Below are 19,872 nucleotides of genomic sequence, written 5' to 3' on the forward strand. Positions count from 1 at the left end.
ATCCCTCACATCAAGTATTTGCTAAGTTTCTTGTTTTGTAGCCAAATAAATACATAGTACTAGTCCACACATAGTTATCAGAGGGGTCCTCAACATATTTGGGTAAATTTTTATTTATCGATTACTTGTTAAGAGCTAGAAGTCTTGTTCAACTTATTTTTTGTCTGTGTCTCACACATGTGTGCTGTTTACCCTAACTGTAGAACTAATGGCAATGTGATAGGTGAGAACCAGGCATATGTGGCTAGACATTACTACCCTTCTGTTTTTATTGAATGGTAGGAAAATTAAGAGCAAAGATTCTTCCATACCTGTTTTTATGTTATCATAGTCTTTGTAGGGGGAGAAAGATGGCATGATGTACCACCCCATTCCGTCAGATATCACTTGTGATAGGGCATATGCAATACAAAAGATTGAACCCGGATCAGCCTTGTACACTGCAAGGCAAGCACCTTCCCCTACTATACTATTTCTTCATCCTGTTATAGTCTTCTTTTTTTTTTTTGGTTTTTGAGCCACACTCGGCAGTGCTCAGGGGTTACTCCTGGCTGTCTGCTCAGAAATAGCTCCTGGCAGGCACGGGGACCATATGGGACACCGGGATTCGAACCAACCACCTTTGGTCCTGGATCGGCTGCTTGCAAGGCAAACGCCGCTGTGCTATCTCTCTGGGCCCTGTTATAGTCTTTTTAAGCCACATAATTTTAACCCTTTTGGGTTCCTTAGTGATTTTTTTTTTTTTTTTAGTTTTGTTTCTCTTGATATAGGTTGTTGCTTATAAATCTTTTTCTTTTTTTTTTTTTTTTTGGTTTTATTTTTTTGGGGGGGGCCACACCCGGTACGCTCAGGGGTTACTCCTGGCTATGCGCTCAGAAGTCGCTCCTGGCTTGGGGAACCATATGGGATGCCGGGGGATCGAACCGCGGTCCGTCCTAGGCTAGTGCAGGTAAGGCAGGCACCTTACCTTTAGCGCCACCGCCCGGCCCCGCTTATAAATCTTTTCTTTGACCATTATTACAGAAATTTTTCCTCCATATAGTTGATTAAATAACATTTTAAAAAGCTCTCATTGAATTTTAGGATAGATTTTAAAATTTAGAACCCAAAGTTTTAAAATTTTTTAAACAAAAGTCGTCCCAGTAACAGTATATATACCTCAATCTAATAACGATACTTTCAAATGCAAACGTTTGAAAATAGTGAGTGATTCCAGCTGTTACTGGAAGTCACTGTGTTCCTTAGTACTTACATGTTGTTAATCTTTGGTCCTGTTTCTTTGACAGCACAATCAAACTGTTTATGGTTTGTCTTAAATTTAATGAAATTCTGTCCAGATACAATTGCTATTGGGTCACAAATTCAGTAGCAAAGCTGTTATGCTTATGTGCAATGGACATATTTATACCTTGGTTGACAAAAATCAATTTGGGGGCATACCATCTGGACTTCTGCAAAGAACATTACTTGTTTTGGGGGCCACGCCCTGCAACACTTAAGAGTTACTCCAGGCTCTACGCTTTGCAGGCTCGGGGGACCTTATGAGATGCCTGGGATCAAACCTGGGTCAATCACATGTAAGGTAAATGCCCTACCTGCTACTGCTCTGGCCCCCAAAACATTACATTTTACAGAATGAATAACAGATTTTCTGAGCAGACATGATCTACTTTTGTCTGACAGTGTAATGAAGAATGAGTGTTTAAATGCCATCAATTTCTTTTCAGTTTTCTGCTTAAAGTCAACTCTTGATTCTGAACTTGGGATTTTTAGAATCTCTCTTCATTCTTTTATCTCTATGTATTCTACCTTTGCTGCTATTGGATATTTGTAGGGTGAGAAAGATTGGCAGAAATATGAGACTGCTAGGCGGCTGAAGAAGTGTGTGGACAAGATCCGGAACCAATATCGAGAAGACTGGAAGTCCAAAGAGATGAAAGTCCGGCAGAGAGCTGTAGCCTTATACTTTATTGACAAGGTGAGAGCATATGTGCATGTGTATGTATGTGTCACATGTAACAAGGTGAAAGAGAAAGTGTACACATGTGCTTGCCTATTACTATAAGTTTTCTATATAGACAGTGAATTGTGATCTTTTGGGATGGTTAGAAGCAGCCTTAAAATACTTTAAGCTGTCCCCCTTTGCTTTTATACATAAACACACACACCACACACACTTTTCTTTTTGAGGGGCAACATACTTAGCAGTGCTCAAGGCTTACTCCTGGCTCTGTGCTCAAGATTCACTGATCACTACTCCTGGAGGACTCAGGGGACATATGGCTCAGTGCCCCACCTGCCTCTTCTAGTTAGTTCACTTTTCATTATGAAAAAATAATGAATCTTTTCAAATGTTTTCTGAATGCATCGGGTACACATATTTTATTTCATAAATTTATGTGTGCAGGGGCTGGAATAATAGTGCATTGGGAGGGCTCTCACCTTGCATGCAGCTGACCAGGTTCTATCCCTGGTGCCAATATTATCTCTTGAGCCCACCAGAAGTTATCTTTGAGCACAGAACCAGCAGTAAGCATTGTACACCACCAGGTGTGGAATGTGCTCCTCGTACCCGAATTTATGTGTGCACATGAACCCAGGGCTCACAGTAGGGAGGCATGAGCTTTTGCTTTTTTAAAAAAAAAAGGTTCCTTTCTTCCACCCACATTTGAGAGGCTAGAATTAAAAAAGAAAGTGAGTTTCTAGGAAAGATAATTGTTTCCATGACTCTGCATACTCTTAATTCTAGAATTAAGATTCCAGAATTCTGGTATTCCCAGGCTTTATAGGCCAGTGTTCTTGCCCCAAAGAGAATTACGGGACTTTCGATTTCATTTCCCAGAGATCCTATGAGATTCAAGTTCTTCATTCATTTTTTTCTTCCTTCCTTTGTTCCCATTCCTGGACAGCTGGCTCTGAGAGCAGGTAATGAGAAGGAGGAAGGAGAAACAGCGGACACTGTGGGTTGCTGCTCACTTCGTGTAGAGCACATCAATCTGCACCCAGAGTTGGATGGTCAGGAATATGTGGTAGAATTTGACTTCCTTGGGAAGGACTCAATCAGATACTATAACAAGGTCCCTGTTGAGAAAAGAGTAAGTTTTACCTGTACATCTCACTTGTCTGGGTTTTTCCTTCCTCTGCTCTCTTCCCCAAACCTCCATCTATGATCTTCACCTGGAAAAGTGACTTTAAAGAGAAAGAAGAGGAAGGTCTTGCTTGGTGTTCTGCAGAAATTTCCTTTTAGTCCATGTCTCTTAGACCTCTACCCATTCTATCCTTGTGAGAGTGAAGGGCCATCTCCTGTGAAGTACACTCTAAAGAGCTGGCTTTCACAACAAGCAATTTAAGCCTTAGGTCATGTTATCCATTGTCACTTGGAAGTTTTGCTCAACTTCTGTAATTTCCAGTGGAGTGGAAAAGTACCATGTTTTAATCTACAGTTAAAGCAACTTGACAATTAAATGTAATTGACCTTTGAGCATGTTTGAAAGGACATTATTGTGTTAATGGACAATATTGGGATAGGGACAGTGGATATGATGATGAATTTTAGACTCTGTAAAAGAATATATTACCCTTAGGAAATACACTGACATTTAAGGATAAGCAGCCACAATATTCAGGTACTCTATAAAAAAGTTTAGAACAAATAATTATCCAAAACCCAAAAAAAATCTAATAATTATATCTCTATTATATAGAATGAGCGGAGCTCAAAATGTGTAAATGGTAGGGCTGGAGAGATAGCACAGCAGTAAGGCGTTTGCTTTGCAAGCAGCCGATCCAGGACTGACAATGGTTTGAATCCTGGCTTCTTTTAAATATTTATTCCTAGGAGTTAAAAAAAGAACCTTAAATGGGCCGGAGAGATAGCACAGCAGTAGAGCGTTTGTCTTGCAAGCAGCCACTCCAGGACAGACAGAAGGTGGTTTGAATCCCAGTATCCCATGTGGTCCCCTGAGCCTGCCAGGAGCGATTTCTGAGCGCAGAGCCAGGAGTAACCCCTAAGTGCTGCTGGGTGTGACCCAAAAACAAAACAAAACTAAATGTGTAAATGGTGAATGAGGTAAAAATCTTTATGATAGGTGAATCTGGGTAAAGGTCATGGTTATTTCTTATGCTTTTCATTTGTATTTTGCCAATTTTTCTAAGTTTGTGATTTCCAAAGTAAAGGGTTTAAAAATAAGCAAAAATTCTCTCTTTTTTTTTTTTAACAGGTTTTTAAAAACTTACAACTATTTATGGAGAACAAACAGCCTGAGGATGATCTTTTTGATAGACTCAATGTGAGTGAACATTGTGAAATGAGTTCAAGGGCCCATTCTCAGCATTGCAAATTCCTAAAAGGAAGGTTTCCCTGGGGTGATTTGTTTTCTCCCTTTTGCTTATCCTATAGCATCCTGTACACTCTTCTACTTTCACACGCTGAATCCATGGCCAAAGCCATAGGTGGAATAGACAATCCTGACATTTTATCCTCCATTAGCTCTGTCAAAGGTTTCCTTTTTCTAGGTGACAGGCCAGTCTGCTGCTGGATAACCAAACTGGTTTCCAGAGAAGATGTTAATCAGGAAAATATCAATTTGTTTTACTGACCTGCTTAAAAACATCTTGCTTGCAGCTGACCTGGGCTTGATCCCTGGCATCCCATTTGGTCACTCAAATCCACCAGGAGTTATTTCTGAGTGTATAGATAGGAGTAATCTTTTTTTGTTTGTTTTGGTTTGGTTTTTGGGGCCACACCCATTGATGCTCAGGGGTTACTTCTGACTATGCACTCAGAAATCGCTCCTGGGGGCCGGGCGGTGGCGCTAAAGGTAAGGTGCCTGCCTTGCCTGTGCTAGCCTTGGACGGACCGTGGTTCGATCCCCCGGTGTCCCATATGGTCCCCCAAGCCAGGAGCAACTTCTGAGCACATAGCCAGGAGTAACCCCTGAGCGTTACCGGGTGTGGCCCAAAAACCAAAAAAAAAAAAAAAGAAAAAAAAAAAGAAATCGCTCCTGTCTTGGGGGACCATATGGGATGCCTGGGGATCGAACCACGGTTCGTCCTAGGCTAGCGCTTGCAAGGCAGACGCCTTGCCTCTAGCCCCACTACTCCGGCCCTGATAGCTAGGAGTAATCTTGAGCACTGCTAGGTGTGCGTCTCATCCTGTCCCCCATCAAAAACAAGGAAGGTCATACAGCTCTGTATTTGGGGATTCTTTTTCCAAATACCTTCTGTCAGAGTAACAATAAGCTTGTCAAGACTTTGATTGCACTCTCATCGGTCTCCGAAAATTTATGAGAAGGGTAGTATGACTTTTACCTAAATCTCAGCATCCTCTCTTGATTTGTCTCTTTTAGACTGGTATTCTAAATAAACATCTTCAGGATCTCATGGAAGGTTTGACAGCCAAAGTGTTCCGAACATACAATGCCTCCATCACGCTACAGCAGCAGCTTAAAGAACTTACAGCTCGTAAGTATTGCTTGGTCACAGAGAGCCCACAATCTCACTGATGATGACCTTGTGCATCTAAAACTCATGTTCTTTTACTTTCTTCCTTAACATTATGATTTCTTACCATAATATTACCTCTAATACAGAGGTATGACCTAGTTGTATAAAGCTGATAACTGTTACTTTCACCCAAACTTCTAGAATAATTCAGTGGAATACTGACAGAAATTTGCTCTTTGCTCTGTTTTGTTGAATTGCTCATGTTTGCTGATATAAAATAGGAACAAATCAGGGCTGGAGCAATAGAATACCAGGTAGGGTATTTTCCTTGCACATAGCCAACCCAGGTTTGATCCTCAGCATCCCATATGATCCCCCAAGCCTATCAGGAGTTCCTTTTGAGTGCAGAGCCAGGAGTAACCCCTGAGCACTGCCAAATGTAGCCCAGAAACAAAATATAGGAGCAAATCCTATTTTAAGTTGATTCATTTTTTTTTTCTTCCTCCAGCTTTTTCTTTAAAAAATGGGCCTGAGAAAGTTACTTGGTATTGTGGCTAGAAGGCATATTTTGTATTCAGGTACCTTCAGGTTTGATTCCTGGCTTGGTCCCTCAGGTATCTGAGGCTGAATATAGCCCTAAAACAAAACAAAAATCGGTGGTATTACAAGATCCATAATTTTTTTTTTTTATTGCTAGAGCTCCTTCTCTGCTAAATTTTCCCTGTTCTGAGTATGTTTGAGGATCACTTTTTGGAATGGGATAAAGAATGACATGGTACCAGAAAAAAAATCCAACTTAAGGGTCTACATTCTGATGCTAATCTATAGAAATTTCTTCTCTATAAAGTTACTGTTGCTTCTTAACACGTGGTATTCATATCAGATGCAATGACACTTTTATGAGCCAGCCAACCATAGATTGATAGGTGAAAAGCATTGACTTAAAATTGACAAACTGATGGGGTCCAAGTGGTGGCGCAGGGCGTAAATTGTCTGCCTTGTGTGCACTAGCCTAGGACGGACTGTGGTTCGATCCCCGGCATCCTATATAGGCCCCCTAAGCCAGGGGCGATTTCTGAGCATATAGCCAGGAGTAACCCAAGCATCACCGAATGTGGCCCAAAATAAAATTTAAAAAAAAAAATTTTTTTTTTTTTTGACAAAATGACATCTAAGGGGGCCAGAGAGATAGCACAGCGGCATTTGCCTTGCAAGCAGCCGATCCAGGACCTTAGGTGGTTGGTTCGAATCCCGGCGTCCCATATGGTGTTGTCGTCGTCCTTTCCTCCCCCCCCCCCCCCCCCCCCCCCCCCCCCCCCGGTGCCTGCCAGGAGCTATTTCTGAGCAGACAGCGAGGAGTAACCCCTGAGCACCGCCAGGTGTGGCCCAAGACAGCTAAGATGATGAAAATTTTTAAAGAAAACTTAACTGCTTTATGGTGTGTGTTTTTGTTGTTTTTTTGGGGTTTGTTTTCTTTTTTCTTTTTTTTGCGGGAGCCACACTGGCAGTGCTCAGGGGTTACTCCTGGCTCTGTGCTAAGAAATCACCCCTTGCAGGCTCAAGGGACCATATGGGCTGCCAGGATTTGAACCACCATCTGTCCTGGATTGGCTGCTTGTAAGGCAAACACCCTACCACTGTGCTCTCTCCAGCTATGGTTTTATATTCAAATTCATTTTTTTTTCCCTACCATTCCCTGGCTAAGCTCAGCTCTTACTCCTGGCTCTATATTCAGAGATCATTCTTTTTTTTTTTTTTTTTTTTTTTTTTTTTTGGTTTTGGTTTTGGTTTTTGGGTCACACCCGGCAGTGTTCAGGGGTTACTCCTGGCTCTCTGCTCAGAAATCACTCCTGCCAGACTCAGGGGACCATATGGGATGCCGGGATTCAAACTACTGTCCTTATGCATGCAAGGCAAACACCCTGCCTCCATGCTATCTCTCCAGCCCCACAGAGATCATTCTTGGTGGTTCTTGGTACCATATAGTTGTGTTGGTAATCAAACCATTACTACTCACCACATGCAAGGCAAGTGCCTTAACTCTTGTATTTCTCTGGTTCAAGCCTTATGAGTGAGATAGAACAGAGGGGGGGGGAGGGGGAGGGGAGGGAGAGAGGGAGGGAGGGAGGGAGAGAGAGAGAGGAGAGAGAGAGAGATATATATATAGATATAGATATAGATATATAGATATATATATATTGGGTTTTTGGCCACACCCAGCTGTGCTCAAGGTTGCTTCTGTCTCTCTGTACAGAAATTGATCCTGGTTGATTCAGAGGACCTGTGGGATACCAGGGATTGAACCTGGGTCCATTCCGGGTTGGCCACGTGCCAACTTTGCAAATGCCCTGCTGCTATGCTGTCGCTCCAGTCCAGCCTTTAAGATTTTTGGTCCCTTTGCTTTACCCTCATTTCAGACTTGTTTGTTCCAATTTCAGTTCCTTCTGGCTTCATTATGTGGGGGAGCAGTTAGATGACTTTTGGCTTTCAGATTCTGGCTGGGGGACCTCAGCCTAAATGAGATATATGGATCTGGAAAATTTGGGTTATGAAACATAGGAAGGCATGCTGTATGTTCTCTTCTTCAATAACGAACTTTATTTTCTTTATAGCGGATGAGAATATCCCAGCAAAGATCCTCTCTTATAACCGAGCCAATCGAGCTGTTGCCATTCTTTGTAACCATCAGAGGGCACCACCTAAAACTTTTGAGAAGTCCATGATGAACTTGCAATCTAAGGTATTTTGAATCTAGACCAATTTCCAAAGTGGGTAACGTTGGTTTATCCTGTGTGGAGCTTGGGGGCTCAATACTAACCTTAGACATAGTGGCAGGGGAGGGGTTCACTAAGTAAATATTTCTTCCATTTGTGGTAGGCTAAAAAAATTGGGATCTAGATGGTAGCAAAATGAAGGGAACCATGTTTGCTGTGGCTAGCTAACATCAGAAATGAAAGGCACTTCAGGGTTTCAATTTAAGGGGCCAGGTTTGGGTCTGTTTTGCAATAAAAGTCCATACTAAGTAGACAAATACAAATACAGTAATTACCTATAATCAGAATATTAACTATAAAGAAACCCATTGCTTAATAAGAAGCCTTTAAAGTTCTACACTGGCCACTTGTGGCTTTACAAAAGCAAACTTTTGATACACCCTCTTTGAAATAGTGCTAATTATTGTCCTGTCTAGCTACGGATAATGGCTACAAAGACCGTCTTCATAGAAGTTTAATAACACAGTCTCCAAATACAACTTTTAAAATTAGTGGTTTAAAATAAAAAAGATGATGAACTATTAATTTCCCCATGTCTGTTTAATATTGGTTGTATTCCAGAACCTAGAGGAAGACTTCCAAAGAAGTAGATGGTTTTCCATTTCCACATCCCTTGCTCCTCCCTCCAAATCTGCTTTGCACTGGCTTTTAAGCTACAAGTTACTTGACTTTTGTTGCTGGGCACTTCTTGTTAGCATTGTCTGTTTAACCAGCCGTTCTGATGTACTCATTCATAAGAAAATACAGTTATTCTGTTGTGCATCACCTAAGGTTCTGAAGAAAATGGGACTAAAATATTACTTACATGTATATTTGAAGTCTGTGACAAAATAATTTGCTTCCTTAATAATTTATTAGGATATTATGGTAGGTGTATTAGTACATATATGAGTTTCAAGGTATTGATGACTATGATAATGTTTACAATTTCTGCAACGGTGGCAATAATGAAAATGATGCAGTATATTTATTTTTAATAAAACAAAAAAAAAGTTTTTATTGAAAGAAATTTAGAGAGATGTGAGGGGAGAAAAGGATGTGTTCCTTAGAGAATCTTGGCTTCACAAAGTGGAAAAGCTGCATATGACTGTTGGAAGGTTATAGTTTATTGGCTTGAAATTGTCTTGACCTGAAGTTCTTTACATGCATAAAAGTTAATCTGGGCATTGTTACAGGGCAACACTTGTGACTCTCTTATATAACCTTTTCTTTCTTTTTTTCCCAATTTTTTGGGGGGTGTGGGGGATAGCAATACCTAGTGGCACTTGGGCTATTCCTGATTTTATGCTGAGAAATTACTTATGCAGGCTTGGGGGACAATATTTATGGGATGCTGGGGATCAAACCCAAGTAGGGCATGTGCAAGGCAAATGCCCTACTTACTGTGCTATAATTCAATCTCCATCCTTTCATGTTCTATGACATTAGAATCTCCTGTAGCTTCTTCTTTTCTTAGAGGGCTCACCCTTTTCTGGTTTATGTCTTGGTACTTGAAAGTTCATTATGCATGGCCCAGTTCCATCTCTCTTCCATAGCATATACCCTATCCCCTGAGATCATCTCCTAAAATTGGTACATAGGTGAAAGTCTGTCTTCTATAATGACTTCATGCTGACAAAAGGGTGCAGAATCTGCCTATGTAAGGAACTAAAATCTGACACTAATAGTATCAGTGGCACCCAGGCAGTGGTGGTAATATATATTGTTATTGCAGGAAGCGCACTAGTGGTATTTGGGCCAGTTCCTGGCATGTTGCTTGGAGGCACTCTTGGCTATACTCTAGGAACATTTGTCAGGGATGGAACCTAGACTTCACATATTCACATATTCACATAATCCAGCACATTGAGCTATCTTCAAGACCTGTCATGTAATATCTACTATCAGTAGATATTAAGTAATACTGATATAAATAATACTGATATGTTTTGTTGTTCATGTTGATTATGAAACAGGAAGTGATGAATTTCATCCAGAGTTAGTGAAATGACTTACAATTACAAGTCCTTAGAATTCTTTATTTAGGTGACCAGAGAGATAGTACAGCAAGTAGGATGCTTGCCTGGCATGTGTCCAATCTTGGTTCAATCCCCAATATCCCATATTCCCCCAGAACTACCACAGGAACGATTCCTAGGCTCATAGAGCTAAAACTAAGCCTTCGGCACAGATGTGCTGCGTGCACCAAGCTGTGGGACACATCCCTCCCCCCCCTTTTTTTAGCTGTTCAACTAGTGTTCAGAAACTACACTGTCAAGCAACAACTGTTTTCTATTTTTTGACCACACCCAGCAGTGTTTAGGGTACTGGTATGAATCTAGGTCATCCATGTATGTAGAATGCAAGCTCCCTACTTGCTGGACTATTGATTCAGTCCCCTAATAGCTGGTTTTTTGTTTTTGTTTTTTTTTTTCCTTTGCTTTGTATGGTTTTGGTTTGAGGAACACAGCTGGCAATGTTCAGGCTTACTCCTTAGTCTCCACTGAGGGTAGATTATATGTTGTCCCTGTGTACCAGGTAAGCACCCTCTTCATTGTCCTATTATTTTAGTCCTGTGAGGTATCTGTTTTAAGGACCAGAGTATTTTCCTTCTGTTGAAATTTCTTAAAAACACTCAGGTAGTATATCTGGTCATGGACACATACACCTTATAATCCTTCCTCAGATGCCATTTGTTTTTCTGAAGAGATGTATCTAAGTAAATAAATATGCCCATAAACCTGTGAGATACAGTGATACTATCTGCTAGCCATACAGTTGGCAGGCAGTTTACCTAAAGACCACCCATTTTAGCAGCCCCTTTTCATTACCGTTCTGTAAGCAAATGGTAATCACTTGGCATCATTTGTTCTTGTCAGATTCCCAGCTCCCAAAAAAAGCATGGATATTTGGTTGTTGTTTACTAATTCGAGACTGTTCCCTAGAAAATGAGTGGGATTTTTTGTTGATCTCACACTCTGGAATCACTGTTTTTTTTTTTCTTTTATTTGTTTGTTTGTTTTTTGTGGTTTTTGGGTCACACCCGGCAGTGCTCTGGTTATTACTGGCTCCAGGCTCAGAAATTGCTCCTGGCAGGCACGGGGGACCATATGGGACGCCAGGATTTGAACTGATGACCTCCTGCATGAAAGGCAAACACCTTACCTCCATGCTATCTCCGGCCCCATGGAATCACTGTTGAGGCAGCTTAGGCTGCTTGCTAACAAGCTGCCTCCAAACCCAGGAACTCTCTCCTGTGTTCCCACAAAGCAAACACACACCCCTGTTTGTGAAATGACTCAATGGAGTCTTTGATGCCTTGAGAACTTAACATAGCCTACAATCTAGCATTTATAGAAATGGGTAAAAGAAAGTGACTTCAGGCTTCCAAGTTCCTGCAAGGGAACTTCCAACTTCCAGCAATTAGGAAGCAAATGCCTCTCGGGGAGTTGGAAGCTTCAGCAGGCAACACGGGGAGGACATGAATCCATGTGCTCTTCACTTGTCCAAATCACAGGCCAAAGTGGTGTCTCAGAAACGACACCCTCCCTCTTGACTATTTCTAAAACATAAAAGGGACACATGTATCTCCTTTGTATATCTCAGATGTATTCCCTTAACATCTATAACTCTTTTCAAACATCCTCATATAGTGACAATTTTGTTATTTGATTGTTTGATTTTTTTTTTTTTTTTTTTGGTTTTTCGGGCCACACCCGTTAGATGCTCAGGGGTTACTCCTGGCTACGCGCTCAGAAATTGCCCCTGGCTTGGGGGGACCATATGGGACACCGGGGGATCGAACCGTGGTCCTTTCCTTGGCTAGCGCTTGTAAGGCAGACACCTTACCTCTAGCGCCACCTCGCCGGCCCCGATTGTTTGATTTTTTTCCCCCTTTGATATCTGTTTTATAAGCAATATTGGTAGAAGAACATTGCTGTATAGATTTCATGTTTGAACCAAGTTACGGGGAATGTTGGACTTTGTCAGCCCCCAGATGCACCAACAATATCTTTTGGCATTGCTTCTCTTTTGCATAGGCACATTAACATGGGAAAATAATACATATGCAAACAAGTTCTTATCTAATAGAGATGGGAACACAAACTTGATAATGCAATTAGGCCTTATACCCTGAACATTGGCATAATGATTTAGTTCAGGCCTCAGAAGAATGGGCATCGCCCACACACACCTGAACAATGGATACCATCTATGGAAACAACCACAATTGTCTATAACATTACCAGGATCCAAGCCTCTACCAGAGAAGACCTACCACTGCTTTGGCATTGACTTACTCCAAAGAGTGCTCCCAACACCCAGACTCAGCAACAGTCTGCTTGCAGGACAGATCGCTCCGCATTTAATGGTATGCTGAAACTAGAGGATGTTCCACATCAACCTGACATCACTGAAAGAATGCACAGAATCCAGAATCTTTAAATATAAGAATCTGAGACCAACAATAGCTAAAGTGTGAAAAAGTTTCACCGGGACCACGGAGAATGACTCTGGTTTGACAGACTGGTATGCCTAGAACCCAGAGTCGATCTTATGCCAATAAACTTCTGGGGTGAGGCCTTTGTAATCAGGTCAAGGATTTTTTTCCATTTTCCCCATTTTTCTGGACCTATACAAACCATGGTGATTGCCACTATCACAACTTTACTATATTTTTTTACTCTTACCCTTTAAGGAAAAAAAAATTACAATTTACTGAACTTAACAAATAACTGTAGTAGAATGCCTGTCTCGAATACAAGCAGGGGCTGGGAAGGGGGAGAGGGAATGTTACACTGGTGAAGGGGGGTGTTCTGTTTGTGACTGTAACCCAACTATGATCATGTTACTTAAATAAAAAATATAAAAAAAAAAGTGACTTAACTGCATTTCTAGTCTTAGGAAGAAGCTGCTAGGAGTCTGTTCTGCTTTTGTGTAAGAATCATTTCCCTTAGTTTGACAAAACATGGCTGTTGGAAGTAAGCCATTTGTAGTAAAAATGCATTGAATTGTTCTTTCACAATGATGGCCTCTGTTTCCAATCCTGAGCTGTGTGTTTATCTAACAAGACAATGCTAGTCGCTAAGCATCAGTGCAAAGTGAGTGAGTTAGGCATGTATTTGCTCTGGGGTTCCCTTGATTCTCCCTCGTAATATGAGTAACTGATTTGGGCAGTAACTTCATGTTGCCCACTGCTAGTAACAGGAACTAATTACTTGGATTTTCCAGAGGTGCTTCCATAATTCTATCAAGCAAAATAGGCCAGGCCGCGCTTGTCCTTTCTTTGTGTAGACATGGGATTTCATGAAGTTTCATTTGGAAAAGGCGCTATGGCTAAAAATATTAGCAATCCTTTGTTTTTGAGTGAAAACTGCAGTAATTTCCTTCCTGTCTCAGAATGCCAAAACCAGACCATGTTATGAATTGGTCTGGAATAGATCAATTGACTTCCTGACCATTATTTAGTCATTTAAATATTCTCTTTAGTGCTGTGCTATGGGGGGGTGGAGGTGGTGGTGTGTGCCAGGAATCAAACTCAAAGCTTTATACCCTTAGAAGACAAGTGCTCTCCTGCTGAGCCACATCCCTAGCACAGTTCTGTGTTCTTGAGAAGTTGGCAGCTCCTTCCTGGCATGTTGGTAAAGTCTGAAGAATGAGCTGCCCTTGCTCAGTAGCTTTATGGATTCATAGTGTGTTTCTTTTTTTTTTTTTTTTTGGTTTTTGGTTTTTGGGTTACACCCGGCAGTGCTCAGGGGTTACTCCTGGCTGTGTGCTCAGAAATAGCTCCTGGCAGGCACGGGGACCATATGGGACACCGGGATTCGAACCAACCACCTTTGGTCCTGGATCGGCTGCTTGCAAGGCAAACACCGCTGTGCTATCTCTCCGGGCCCATAGTGTGTTTCTTGTAATTATATTTTTCATCTGTCTAAAAGACTTCTGGTGGGCCTGAGAGATAGTGTGGAGGTAGGGCGTTTGCCTTGCATGCAGAACTATGGTGGTTCGAATCCTGGCATCCCATATGGTCCCCCAAGCCTACCAGGAGCAATTTCTGAGTGTAGAGCCAGGAGAAACCCCTGAGCGCTACCAAGTGTGGCCCAAAAACCAAAAAAAAAAAAAAAAAAAAAGACTTCAGGTGTCTAAGCCAGTGTGCTTATTGATGGAAATAAGAGCATTCACATTCCAAGTCCCTTTTGGAATTTCCTCACTATGGGGCCCCTGAGTGACTACCTTGAAATAGCTCGTATTAGGGCCAGAGAGATAGCACAGCGGTATGGCATTTGCCTGCAAGCAGCAGATCCAGGATGGACAGTGGTTCAAATCCCAGCATCCCAGGTTGTCCCGCTGCCTGCCAGGAGTAACCCGAGTGCCACCAGGTGTGGCCCAAAATGTCACTAACGGACATAAACGGACAAATAGCAGTTGAATTCAGTAATTACTGTACATTTTCTGAGGACACTACACTGGGTTTGTTTTTTTCTTGTTTGTTGAGCCACACCCCTCAGTGCTCAGGCTACTGACAGTTTGGTGCTTGGGAAACATGAGGTACTGAGGTCAAACTTGGGTCTCTTGCATGTTAAGTATATGTTTCGGCATACCAGAGAGCTAATTTGCTTGGTAGAGACATATTTCAAGGTTTCATTTCTCTGATAGAGCCTTTCTCTTTCCCCAACCCCATTCTCTTGGGGGAGAGGAGAAGCAAAGAAAGAAAAGTGGGGAAAATGTTTTGTTGTTGTTGTTGGCTTTTAATCACAAGGTTTTTCTCACAGCACCCCACCCCCCTTTTTTTGGTGCTAGAATTGAACCCATGGCTTCACTCATGCAATGATCTTTAACTGAGCCACACCTTTATTTGGTTTCTATACTTACTTAGTTTCTTTGCTTTGGGGCAGGGTAGTGCTAGGATGAAAAGTACCTCAAAACATGAGGAAGATATGTATCCCTAGCTTCTTAATTCTTTTGTTCTTCCCATCCAGATTGATGCTAAGAAGGACCAGCTAGCAGATGCTCGGAGAGATCTGAAGAGTGCTAAGGCTGATGCCAAGGTCATGAAGGATGCAAAGACCAAGAAGTATGTGCCAAATGCTCTGTAGAGGTGTGGGAGGTAGTAATGAGAAAAAGCCAGAGGGTCCTCACTTCTCTAGAAAGAAAAAATCCCACTTTTTCTTTTGGAAAAATTTCTGTACTTTGGGGGCTTGTTTATTTGTGCTCATGGTTATTACTCTGTGCTAAGAGATATTTTCTGGAAGGGTCAAAGGGACTATACAGGATATTAGGGATCAAACCTGAGTCATTTGCATGGAAAGCAACATCTACCAACTGTACCTTTGCTATGCCCCTCCCTGTTCTTGGGACTTTTTTGTTTGCTTTTGGGTCACACCCGGCAGTGCTCAGGGGTTAGTCCTGGCTCTGCACTTTGGTATCACTCTTAGTGATGCTCGGGGGACCATATGGAATGCTGAGGATCGATCTCAGGTCGGCCGCATGCATGGCAAGTTCTTAAACATTGTGCTATCACTGTGGCCTGTTCTTGGGACTTTTATGCTACTTCTCGGAGCCCCCAAAGTCTAACATGGTAGGTGGGGTTGCAGCTCTCATGCACATAGAGCTGGCCTGGTTCTGATGACTGCTGTTCTTTTTAGGGTGGTAGAGTCAAAAAAGAAGGCTGTGCAGAGACTGGAGGAACAATTAATGAAGCTTGAAGTTCAAGCCACAGACCGAGAAGAAAATAAGCAAATTGCCTTGGGGACCTCAAAACTCAATTATCTGGACCCTAGGATCTCAGTAGCTTGGTAAGGATTGAGTACTTGCTCATGTTTCTGCTTGAGAAACTTGATATGGGAATTCTGAGACTTCACCAGCCTTCACATTCCAGTTCTTTCTGTTTTGTTTTGTTTTGATTTTGGTCACACCCAGCAGCGCTCAGGGGTTTACTCCTGGCTCTACATGCAGAAATTGCCCCCGGCAGACTTGGTGGGGAAACCATATGGGGTGCCAGGATTCAAACCAACATCCTTCTGCATGCAAGGCAAATGCCTTACCACATTCCAGTTCTGTTCTTTAGTTTTTTGTTTGTTTGTTTGTTTGGTTTTTTTTTTTTTTTTTGGTTTTTGGGCCACACCCGGCGGTGCTTTTTTCTTTGGAAACACTGAGTTCAATACTGTTACTGATAATGTTTCTTATCTTTTCTTAGAGCTGAGTACTTATCTATTGTGCATATTGACTGGCCACACCGAGTGGTGCTCAGTGGTTATTCCTGTTTCTGTGCTCAGAAATTGCTCCTGGCAGGCATGAGGGACCATATGGGATGCCAGGATTCGAACCAACATTGGTCCTGGGTTGGTCACTTGCAAGACCAACGTCCTACCGCTGTGCAATCTCTCCAACTCCAACAAAACTTTTAAAATAAAATTCTATTAAAGGGGATCAGAGTAATAGTACAGTGGGTAGGGCGCTTGCCTTACATGCAGTCAACCTGGATCTGATCCCAGTACCCCATATGGTCCCTGAGCACCACCAAGTATAGCCCAAAAACCAAAACAAAAATAAATTATTAAAAATTAAAATGAGGGCCCGGAGAGATAGCACAGTGGTGTTTGCCTTGCAAGCAGCCGATCCAGGACCAAAGGTGGTTGGTTCGAATCCCGGTGTCCCATATGGTCCCCTGTGCCTGCCAGGAGCTATGTCTGAGCAGACAGCCAGGAGTAACCCCTGAGCAACGCCGGGTGTGGCCCAAAAAAAAAAACAAAAACAAAAAAATTAAAATGAGAATATAGAGCTAAACAACCGACAAAGAGGCAAGTAGATTTTGTAATTTGTCCCACCTCTTTCCTCCCTGCTCTCATTTATACATACAGTCATAAAATAAAATCCAAAATTAAGTGCCTCTTGGGAAAAGTTTATTGGCTTAGCCTTGAGAATTAACTCCTGTGACACCTGCAGGCCAGTGGTTCCTTTTGCTTTATAGAGGTTTTAGCATAAGCACAATGTTGTGCAATGGTTTAGAGCTTAGAATCAGCCTGTTTGGGTTCTGCTTTCAGATGCTCACTTGCTACTGAAATCTCTGCCTTTTGTGGCTTTGGATAAGGGGAAATTTTGCTAGGCAATATTCCTAGCTCTGCTTAAGAGTGATCCCTAGGGGCCTGAGCGATGTTGCAACAGTAGAGCATTTGCCTTGCATGCGGCTGACCCAGGACAGACCCCCAGCGTCCCATATAGTCCCCCAAGCCAGGAGTGACCCCTGAGCATCACCGGGTGTGGCCCAAACTCCTCCACGCCCCCAAAAAAGAGTGATCACTAATGGGATCAGACTGGGGTTCAGTTATCTGTAAGGCAAGAACCTTATCACTTGTGCCATCTTGCTGACTTGTCATCACTTCTTTTCTGTACATCTTTAATAAAACACCTACTTTAGAGGTCATTCTTGAAATGGGTTGAATATAAACTCTGAGAATATGATCTGGAATAATGCTAATTCATTTAACAATGTCAAAAGAATGTTGACAAAAGATCTGTGTGAAGGCAGTCCATCTGAGCACCACTAGTGTCAGATCTAGACCTTTGTTCCCTGGATCATATTAATCTTCATTCTTTTTTCTTGTTCACAGGTGCAAGAAGTGGGGGATTCCAATTGAGAAAATTTACAACAAAACCCAGCGGGAGAAATTTGCCTGGGCTATTGACATGGCTGATGAGGACTACGAGTTTTAGCCAGTCTTGAGGGGCAGGGTCCTGTGGAAAGGAACAGTGTGGTTTGAGAAAGATGGATAAACTGTGAGCCTCTCTTGCCCTCAGACCTGAGGGATAGAGGCAGCAAGTCTTAACAAACCAACATCTTTGCGAAAAGATAAACCTGGAGATATTATAAGGGAGAGCTGAGCCAGTTGTCCTATGGACAACTTATTTAAAAATATTTCAAATATCAAAATTCTAGCTGTATGATTTGTTTTGAATTTTTATTTTGGTTTTTTAGTTCGTTTGTTTTTGTTTTTTTTTCCAAGGAGGGCAAGTGGATGGGAATTTGTCAAGTGTTCTGCCAGGCAAATTCACTGTTTCACTGAAGCATTTGGATTCATAGCTACTGTATACAAAGTCCGATTATATTGGTGCGTTTTTACAGTTAGGGTTTTGCAATAACTTCTATATTTTAATAGAAATGAATTCCTAAACTTCCCCACCCTCCCCCATTTCAGGAATTTAAAATTAAGTAGAACAGAAACCCAGCGCACCTGTTAGAGTTTTCACTATCTATTGTCATTGGAATCAATTTTCATTAAACTTGAAGCAGTTGTGACATTGGCAGTGTTTTTGGTTCAGACACCTGTTCACAGAAAAGCATGATGGGAAAATATTTCCTGACTTGAGTGTTCCTTTTTAAATGTGAATTTTTATTTCTTTTTAATTATTTTAAAATATTTAAACCTTTTTCTTGATCTTAAAGATCGTGTAGATTGGGGCTGGGGAGGGATGACGGTTGAGTGAGTATATGGATAATGAAATAATCAGTGACTGAAACCATTTTTCCATCATTCTTTGTTCTGAGCATTCTCTGTACCCTTCCAGTAACCATCTTTTTTTTTTTCAAACCCCATCTTCCACTTGAAAAAAATGTATAAAGCAAGTTCCACGGGTCAGTAAATACAGAGGAAATTGAGTATTTGGTCCCAAAAAGGAGAAAAATAATCAAGATTTTAGGGCTTTTATTTTTTTTTTTCTTTTGTAATTGTGTAAAAAAGGGGGGGGGGGACACAAAAGCAGAATTTTAATGTGAAGACACTTTTGCTATGATCATTAGGTTAGAGACATTGTTAGTTTAGTGTGTGTGCAGAGTCAATTTCCCACATCTTTCCTCAAGTATCTTCTATTTTTATCATGAATTCCCTTTTAATCAACTGTAGGTTATTTAAAATAAATTCCTACAACTTAACGGAAATTTAGTCTCTGCCTTTTTGTTACTCAGAGTCGCAGGCCATAGTGGGGATTTGTGGCTGACACTTTACGGATGTGATCTGACTTCAGGTGAACAAGGGTTGTTGCCTCTCCAGGAGCTGGCAGATGGGTCTTTATCTGGTATGTGTCAGAGAATCAAAGTCAATATAGAGGCATGTCTAGGAAATATGGGAGGGTGCAGAAAATCCACAAAAACTGTCTGGTTGGAAGAAAAGTATTAGAAGTGTGTGGGTAATATTAAGCCAGGCAAGTAGGGTGTTTTAGGACGCAGAACTTTTTTTTCTTTTTCTTCCCCCCCCTCATTTTTTGGGGGGGGGTTGGTTTTGGTTTTTGGGTCATACCCAGCAGTGCTCAGGGATTACTCTTGGCTCTGCGCTCAGGAATTGCTCCTGGCAGGCTCGGGCAACCATATGGGATGTCGAGATTCGAACCACCATCTCTACTGGATCGGCCACGTGCAAGGCCAATGCCCTACTGCTGTGCTATCTCTGGCACCGAGGCAGAACTTTTGCAGTGTTTTTCATCTGGTACTGACTGGTAACTGAGTTTACAGTCAGGGTGGCAGGAATGATGAGCATTGCCCCAAAACCCACTATTAATTGGGATGCAGATGTCGACCTGAATTTGAATAAGGGCATGGTTTGTTGTCAGTTCTTGTATTAAAATTCCTACATCTTTCCTCTTCATGGGCTACGAATGTGATTCAAGTAGTAGAGCCACA

The 19,872-nt window shown here is 41.8% G+C and overlaps 1 protein-coding gene across 1 annotated transcript in view; it reads left to right on the forward strand.

Moving 5' to 3' along the window:
- The window catches only part of TOP1 (DNA topoisomerase I), a 119,592-nt gene extending 100,458 nt beyond the window's left edge, over positions 1–19,134 (forward strand). Inside the window, exons 14-21 of the mRNA XM_049779170.1 lie at positions 1,835–1,978; positions 2,910–3,095; positions 4,221–4,289; positions 5,349–5,463; positions 8,058–8,185; positions 15,179–15,273; positions 15,845–15,994; positions 17,810–19,134. Coding sequence (XP_049635127.1) covers positions 1,835–1,978; positions 2,910–3,095; positions 4,221–4,289; positions 5,349–5,463; positions 8,058–8,185; positions 15,179–15,273; positions 15,845–15,994; positions 17,810–17,912 — 990 coding nt within the window. The 3' untranslated portion in view covers positions 17,913–19,134. The remainder of the gene's footprint in view (positions 1–1,834; positions 1,979–2,909; positions 3,096–4,220; positions 4,290–5,348; positions 5,464–8,057; positions 8,186–15,178; positions 15,274–15,844; positions 15,995–17,809) is intronic.
- The last annotated feature ends 738 nt before the right edge of the window (positions 19,135–19,872 follow it).

Source organism: Suncus etruscus, chromosome 9 (assembly GCF_024139225.1).
Source record: "Suncus etruscus isolate mSunEtr1 chromosome 9, mSunEtr1.pri.cur, whole genome shotgun sequence".
Lineage (NCBI taxonomy): Eukaryota > Metazoa > Chordata > Mammalia > Eulipotyphla > Soricidae > Suncus > Suncus etruscus.